The sequence below is a fragment of the Leuresthes tenuis genome, unplaced genomic scaffold (genome assembly GCF_036924035.1).
Source record: "Leuresthes tenuis unplaced genomic scaffold, fLeuTen1.0.hap1 SCAF_7, whole genome shotgun sequence".
Taxonomy (NCBI): Eukaryota; Metazoa; Chordata; class Actinopteri; order Atheriniformes; family Atherinopsidae; genus Leuresthes; species Leuresthes tenuis.
In genome coordinates, this window is record NW_027325361.1 from 13,191,178 (window position 1) to 13,199,979 (window position 8,802).

General features: G+C 41.6%; 1 protein-coding gene across 1 annotated transcript in view; it reads right to left on the bottom strand.

Moving 5' to 3' along the window:
* Positions 1 to 8,125, bottom strand: part of rnf13 (ring finger protein 13) — a 34,463-nt gene extending 26,338 nt beyond the window's left edge. The window contains exons 1-3 of the mRNA XM_072389361.1: positions 7,914 to 8,125; positions 4,369 to 4,612; positions 4,048 to 4,128 (exon numbers count right to left, since the gene is read on the bottom strand). Coding sequence (XP_072245462.1) covers positions 4,048 to 4,128; positions 4,369 to 4,482 — 195 coding nt within the window. The 5' untranslated portion in view covers positions 4,483 to 4,612; positions 7,914 to 8,125. The remainder of the gene's footprint in view (positions 1 to 4,047; positions 4,129 to 4,368; positions 4,613 to 7,913) is intronic.
* Positions 8,126 to 8,802: the final 677 nt, after the last annotated feature.

Below are 8,802 nucleotides of genomic sequence, written 5' to 3' on the forward strand. Positions count from 1 at the left end.
TGTGTCTAAATGCGTCTGCTGAGAAGATGTGGAAAGGGGATGTGAGCAGTTACACACCAACGAGACAGTTAGACTCATTTTAATGCACATAAAGGGGTGGTTACAGTCCACAGGAACTTGACTGTGTTTGTCAGTCTCTGCTCTGTACAATGTCCAAAGTTCCATCTTTTTGTAGAAACAGATTCTCAAAAACATTCTCAATTAAGCTGCTCTTCTTCGCATATTTTCCCGTTTCCTTTGTCAGGCAGCTTAACACGTAAGAAATTGTGATTAAAAAAGCATCCCATTAGACTATGTGTCAACTTGCTGTAGCCTAAGGCATTTCAAGACTGTTTACTCTGCTCTAACTAATACCTGAATTCATACCTGCAGCAACATCGGATAAAAATCACCATCTGTGCGGTGAATTCACCTGTACTTAAAGGTAAAAATGTGCTCCCACGGAAAAAGTTGGAAGCAGCAGAATCTCTTGAATGATCCCACCATATATACAGTGACAGTGGGTCAAATGGTAAGACGAGCTTTAACGGTAGCTGGACTCAGCTCTGCTGAGTGACCCAGGAAAAATTCAGCTGCTAGAGCGGAGTAGCTGCAGTGGCGTGACTTGATATCATTACGTCCCACTAAACCTACACCTTTAAAAAGTGGAAAAAGTGGGATTTTTTTTCCAAAAACTGTATCGGTACATCAGACTGACACTTTTAAGTCATCTCCAAGTTATTGAGCACTCCAGTTTCCCTCAGTTTGTGTTAATCTTTGCAATCAAATCTCAAACACTAATAACAATTTTTTTTTTTTTTTAAAAAAGCATCCAAATGAAGCTGCTCTAAAATTTACAATTAACTTTTTACAAGCTTAAGTGCCTTGAAATAAATGACTACTGCCGCCAATTCTCCACTCGGGCACCGTTAAACCACCACAGAAGAAGAAGGGCAGTGCAAACACTGACAGGTTTGAGTACCAGTCAAACCTGAAAAGGCAGCGGAGACAGCGACGTCTCCGTTGGCTTATTCCAGCCGCTGGAAATAATTCTGAACAATGACCAGGATTATCCCCGTGAACTGCGAGTAGAAAACTGTACAATAACTTCGACTGGCCCTGTTGAAGAGCCAGCTCCCCTGTGCTGAGCCATGAACTTAAACAGAGCTCTGTGCACTCCTCACTTTTGCTGCACACACTTGGCTTGCAACCATGTTTCGTCCAGTCCGGTTGCTGGAGATGTTGGGGATAAAATCCCTCCAAGAGTCTCAGGCACTGCAGCCTCTTATGGAACGACAATATTATTGCACCTGCACTTCCTTTCCTCTCAGCTGGATGTAGCCTGCCGCCTCAGCAGAAACATTCTCACTCTGGTTGTGTAGACTTATATCACACGAGGGGACAGTAACCTGTCACAAACACACCCTCGGATGCCATTTAAAATGCTTGAATTTAAAATACTTGTATGTTTATATTCACATTGTGTGTGTTTTAGAGACCATTCCACTGGTCAAAGTCAGTTCTCATAACAGGCAGCGGCACAAATCCAAACCATTAAGACGTAAAACCCAGGAAGCTCCTCTCAGACCGTGTCAACAGATCAGGAAATAAATGTGGAAATGAAGGTGGGCACCAAAATGGAACAGAAACAAAAACTATTAAACGTGAGACGGATGGCAAGAAAGTGAACAGAGAACAGGTTGGGTATCAATTCCTGGCCAGTGCAAAACTTTTACTCCCAGCTTTATCTAATCAAACACAGTAACTTCCTAAGATGAGGCTTTTTTTTGTTGTGTCAGTGCCAAACGTCATCAACCGATTAGTGAAGATGTGAATGTGAGACCCTATAAAAATCAACCAAAACACCTTAAACACCAAACAAAACGCAAAAAAATCTGAAAGAAAGTTAACCTCACCGACAGAAAACAAAACCATTTTGGGAGTAAAACGTACGATCTGCATCTTTTGTGGCATTTGCTTTAAAACGCGTCCTTCTGCCGTCAGTTTCTGGCACGAACCTTTCAGGAAGAAGTCGTTTTTGAGGAATTTGGATCTCTTAAGTACATTCAAAGTTTTGCCCTTTGCTTCGCGACTGAGTGGAAAGTTTTTTTTAAAAATGCTCACAGACAAAGAACCGCTGCATCAGGTGGGCGTATACAGGCTTGCAGTGGCCCTGTTTATGGTGTAAGGTAACTATAAACGGCCTGGGTTGCGCAGCTCCAAAAACAGGGAGAGTTCTGTTTAAAGCCTTTTCCCCGGTGAGGAACCCAAGGGACTAAAAACAAGGCGTGTGCTTCCTTGTGATCCCTGAGGTTGCTTGGGGCATTACAAAGCTGCAGTAATGTGTTACAGTACAATTTAAAACTCTAAGAAACTTAGTGAACATCATGGATCCGAATCCAGCAAAACTGAATCGCTTCAAAGTCAATAAAGATCTTCATGCAAATCCACTGATAACTATAAGGCAGAGGAGACTGCTTTAAATCACTGTATGTTATTTGCATTCTACTGTAATGGTCTCGTATAAACACTTGCAACATATGCGAGAGGGGTTGCAGTGACCACAATTTAGAGTGGAAACCGAGAAATTTGGACCGTTCCCATCTACTGCAGCCTTGATCGATGATAATGTGGCTGATTGCGTGGCCAAAATCTACATCAACGCGTTCCTCGGTGCAGCTGTAAAAATCACAGCTGCAGTCTGCTGCCAGTTTGCTGCCAAACTCAACGAGAGGGACGTAGGCTGCAAACGGGAGGGTCATTTTACCCCCCCGCGGAGCACAAGTGCTGCGGTGGTCAGCCTCTCCGACCCTGCTGGACTGCAGTTAGGAGAGCAAAGGTCACCAAAATAATTTAACAGCCAGAACCGATGACGATGTGAACCAAAGGCGGAGTGGAAGGCAGGCAGAATAATCTTGCTTTTTGCAGCACACATACCAACAGTCATGCATGCATGGTCTAAGTAAGCTGATATATTTCCCAAACTAAAGAGAAGTGAATAATCAATGGATGTTTCTGCTCTAAAAAAACCCCAAAAACATCCGGGAAGATGGGATGTTGTACGTGTTCCCGTTAGATTCACGTGTTACCGTAAGTGATTCATGCATTTACCAAGTGAGCACTCTCTCTTAACTGCTCGGACAGGTGAGCAAATAGAACTTCCTGCTTTCGAGGTAAGTCAGCTGCAACTGGAGGGAAAGACGACAGCAAATGGGTGTCCAATTTTAGAGCCTTCAGTCTTTATAGTGGAAGAGGCCTTATACATAATACATTATATCGGTCTCCCTGTTCGTCTGGAGCGTTGGTGAACGTCTGTCTTTCTTGTATTTTGAAAAATATTTTCCCAAAAAATATATTATCAAAAAATATATATATAAAAAAAAAAAAAAAAAGAGACTTTTTTTTGTCATTTTAAATCTATGCCGTCTTCCGGTCTCCCTTGTTGCTTTACACGTAACTACTGTCCCGGTCTTCACTGGCAGGCTGCGTCTTCTGCGCAGCCGCAGGTTGGACTTTACACCGAACTCGCACATAAACACAAAACAAGGCACCGAGCACTTCACTATCTGTGTGAGAAGCCTTTGAATCGCAAAAACGACAACAAGCGCTCGACTGTGGGAAACACTACAATGACCGGCTTAGAGAGCAGACATGAATCATCCCCTCTGATTGTCAGCTTTGTGGATCAACCTCTGTGGGGGCTGAGTTTACAATCCTCAGCACTGTGCAGCAATGTCTGAGAAGCGCTTCGGCGTCCTGAGTTGTTGACGAGGCCGCATTTAAGTGCATCTGAAGAACAATTCCTACATTGTCGCTATCTAGATATTGAAGTGTACATGTGATTTATGCCTTTTGCTTTGCATGTCCTGTACTTTCTATAAAACTTTGCCAACAGCAGCTTTTATGTTCTACGTTTCAAAATCGGCTCAGTTTGTTGTACACATAAACTCTTTTACACCCACTTTCTCAACTCTGTATGCACGTGAGGTTGAAATCTAATGGAACGGAGCTGAAAAATATACTTTAAAAAAAAAAAAAAAAAACGTCCCCCAACCCCACTGCACCAACCTTCAGTCCGTCGCTGGGAAGCCGGTAGCCAAACCGTGCAGGAAGATCGTCAAAGTTTTCAGTTTTGTTGTCAAATGAGTACTGAGAAAAGAAAAAAATTAATTAAATAAGTTTTGGTTACAATCCATAAACAGAAGGGAGTTTCTAAATCTTTTATTGAAACTCCAAATGCAAAATATTGAGTCCGTTTGTGAACAAAGCTGCTTAACTATCTCATTTAAGGTTTATCTGCCAGCAGATGTTTAATAATCTTAAAGACAGATAAGTAAACAAGATTTATGATGAATGGTACTTCATGCGGTTATGTGAAGGATTACTCACTGCAGAGATGTCGGCCTCCACAGGCAGCAGGTTGAGGAAGGCGAAGAGCTGGACGGTGAAGATGGTGTAAATCTGCGTAGCCGAGAGCATCAGCATTCCCAGCGACAGCAGCATCTTGGCATCACGTTACAACCCACAGCCGAAACGCCACTCACTCATCAACATACAGACCATCAAACATGTAGGCTACACGCAGAAAGCTGCGGAGCTGGACCCCGAGATACGCCGTCCGTCGTCGTCACACCTGGAAAAGATGGCAGAGTTTGTGCGCGTCAGACCGTCATCAAATCTCTTCTCAGCGTTTAACACCAGACACTGACAAGATGGACGAAGCCTCGGGGTCTGAGAAGCGAAGCTAGAGCAAAAGTGTCATTTTATGAAGGCGAGCAGGAGGCGACTACTCTGATTGAAGGGAGTGGGACTGTACAGAAGTCCACAAGACCATTAATTACTTTACTTAACATTCTCAGAGAGAATTTTGGTCTTAATCTTCACATTCGGGTCGTCTGTAACGCAGCAGCATCATCATCATTCGGTACATACAAAAAAAACATCGACAGATCCTGCTTCAGGGTAAAACATTCTTTTGAAAAACGCAAAAATACACGCGTGTTCTAAATAATCATTGCCTTATTTCAATAGTTCTGTGTAAAAAGTTTCTTAAAAGCGGCATGAACATCACAGTTGATCTTGCGCATGGTATTCTCTTCTGTAAATAAGCTGCCACTGCAGCCATGTTTGTTTCAGTGTTTCCTGAACAACAGAACAGACCTTACAGTCAGCTAGGCCATATACTGACAGTAATATCCCTTCATTTAAAAGAAATTAGGCCCCACATGACTGTTCTGTCTGAGAAACGTGCCAAAGGTAACAGGCAACCACCAACATTAAAAATGTTGAAGTGACCTGAGGTCACAAACCTAACTATAAATGCCCCATCCAGATGTTCTTCTGTGGTCATGTGTGACAGCAAATGACACCAAACCCTCATGCTTTTTTTTCTCTCCCCATTGCTTTTACTTGATAAGTTATGACTAATGGAGAACGTAAATTCCGGACTGTATTTGATCATTTGCTTCTCCTCAAAGACGCGTTTTACTAACCCTATTTTCCCATTTAAAGAAAACACCCAACTTAATAAAAGGTGCAGTCTTAAGGATGAGCGGAGAGAGGAATCAAGAGTAAGCAGCATCTGTGTTTGGAGTAAATCTTTAGTAGTTTACTGCTATGGCTCAGTGTCAGGACCATCTTACGGGCAGCTCCAGTGAAACTTTCTGCCTCACAAAGACAACAACAAGCTCCACACCATCGCAGAAAGAGGGCTTCCAGCTCATAAACTAGAGGGCAGCATGTGATCAGGTCAGGAGAAACAAACTGCTCAAGGCTTAATGGGCTTTAGGCCTCTATGTTCTGTTGTTGTCAAAAAGGGAGACTAAAAGTTGTTGTTTTTTAGGTGCACATTTGAAAGACAATAAGGACCATTTTCTAATTTGACTAATACATGATATGTAAGAGGGAAAAAAGGGCTGTACATTACACTTAATGTCATTAAGTCCTGGGACTGCAGCGGTGTGGTTTGTAACATGTGAGGAAATTGTGGCAAAAATCACAGCAGTCGTGCCACTTCAGATCAGAAGAAACATCTTCGCCAGGATGCCTTTTTCGGTAACTCAAGCGGACCAAACGAAGGAGGGTTCAGCGCCGCATCAAGCGTGCGCTCACATACGGCAAAGTGGCATCGTGAAAAATCAGTTGAGTCGCAACAAAAGAGTCAAAAGTGTGTTTGACTGTGCCGGCTTGCTGTGATACGCTTTGTCTGCCTCTGCAGATTCAGAAGCACATCAGCAGCGCATTAATGTCAACTCCCCGGTTCCACTGCTGCACTCACACAGAGGACACTGATGCATCAGTCCCACCTTGAACCACCACGTTGAAGGATTTGCTGTGGGTGAAATCTGACTGAATGTATGAATATGACACTAGCGGTAAATTCCAAAACATTTGGGATAGCTGGAAGTTGAGCACAAAGTTGCATCACCTCAGTTTTTTTCTATGTAGTTTTCTTTTGGCAACATTTTTTTTCACCATCCTTTTTTAATAGAAAACATTTCTGGTGCTTTTCGCTTCAGTGCACTCGGACACTTGCATTCCTGACAGATTCCTGGCAATTCTATGTTGAGTAACATCGTTTTTAAACTGATAAAATATTGGCCGATGCAACGTTTGACAGAGCAATAAACCCCATCTACTTTTGAAGGCCACTCGGAAGTTTATTTATATAAAATCATGTGACTAAACTTTTGCCAGTTGATTAAATTAGTTAGGTTATAACGTAACATCTCATACCAGAGAAGGCGATCGTGGTAACAGGAACCAGCAGGTTTGTTTCCCTGCCTCACGCCGTCTCTGACAACTATTCACATCTGAAGTGCCCTTAAACAATGCTCTCAACCCCCAGTTGTTTCAGGGGTATTGCACCTGCAGCTGGTAACTGTTCTGGTGGTGTGTTCACTGCCTGTATGAGTCCCTTATTGCTCACTGCTCCTAGTTTGTTCACAACTTACAAATGGTTCAAATGCAGAGCTCAAATCCCTGTGTGTAAGACAGCATTCTTGTCTTTTCTTGTCCTTTTACCCAGCTTTTCTTCAAAGCACATTGATTTAATTCAAATTAAATGAGCATATGTTTTTTAAATAAAACAACTTCTTGATTTGGTGTTTACTGATGTCTTTGTAGTATTTTCTGTCCAAATACAGGGTTTAACTGCTTTGGAAATGAGATTGAGCTCCATCACACCGAAAGACTAAATCTGAATACTGCTCCAAAGCGGTTTAACTCATTGATCTTCAATATTACAGCAGGACTTGCCAAATACGTCAAAAATCTCTGACAATCTCTGTGACCACAGAACATCATATCGTATTTTCAGTCGACTTAAAAATATAAGCTTAACATCGAGATTTTTGTGCAAATCCTAACATCGCTTCGTGCTTGGCTGAGACCGTTTTCTTATTATAGCAGAGGCCCATATTGGGAAGTGAAGGCAGCATCTCTCACAACAATAGTGAGCAAAAAGGATGACTAAACGTCAAGTGACATTACGTTTTCCGAAAGAAGTCTGCGAAATATAAATAATATGGCTACGTTTTATTTCTAAATAAGTGAGGCTGCAAGTGAAACCGAAAATGACACAAAACCAACGTCACGAAAAAGAAATCCCAGAACTATCATTAAACTAAGCCAATAAACCACGACTGCTCGCCCACGAGTTCATGTAATTAAAAAAAAACAGTAGTAAAAATGTCAAACACTATTAACGGTGTAGCAGTACACGCATATATGTATATATATATGTGTGTGTATATATACATATATATATACATACACACACACATATATATATATATTTGTATGTACATAAATATATACAGATATATATCCGTGTGGAACCCTTAAACACCTTCAGTTAGAATCCAAACAGTGTGTCCTATCCGCAAGTTAGCATGTGGCTAGTATAAGTAGCAAGTCAGCTTCTGGGTGTTTACCTTTATTCCTGCTTGTAGGTTAATCTTTTTCAAGGTTTTAGCAGCTGTCAACGACATTACTCTCCTTAAATGTCCGTCGTCTAAACGAGCATGTACAACAGCGAGGAATCTGGATGCGGTTTATACCATTAGGAAGGTGGGTCAAAGAGTACGAGCATAAACGTTACATTTTAATCCTCTTCTCTCCGTTAGCTTCTTTTTTCTTTCATGTGAGAGCGCTAACTTCCGCCCCCTGCGCTGGTCAACCCTCAGCGTCTGATTAGGTGAAATATGTGTCAATCATTATATTCCGGAAATGACTCCAGACATAAACAGATCCACGTGATAGCACCTAACAACCATTTGCTGCCTTTTACAGTCACATGAACGGAGCCAGTCAGCTTCGTTTCCAACTGCACGTGAACATTACAAGATTCACGGCCAGCAGAATGCAACATTTAAAGAGGTAATTTAAATTAGATAAAAAATTATCCCCTGCCTAATTACCAAGACTATTGTCCCCACAACCTCAGAGAAACACATAAAAAGAAAGAGCAAACCATGGATACTCAATGTTAAATCTCTAGCACCCTCTATGGAAAATGGGGTGCATCCTTTTTAGGGGACTGTGTTTGGGATCTGAACCAAGAACTGGAAGTACTGGATAACTGATGTACAATAGTGTGATGCAGCAGTAACAATTAATATTAAAACAGACATTACTTCAAAGAATAAAGCTTTGTGATTTTATTTGTGCATTATTATAAATTCTGAACATATGGTCATGTAAAGTAACTCGTGAAGGCAGCATATCAACATGGTAAAGGCAATACTTTTTCAGTTTCCGAAGGATCACGTTTTTTTCAGTTGCATCTTTTAGATTTGATTACTACCACAAAATCACTTGTAA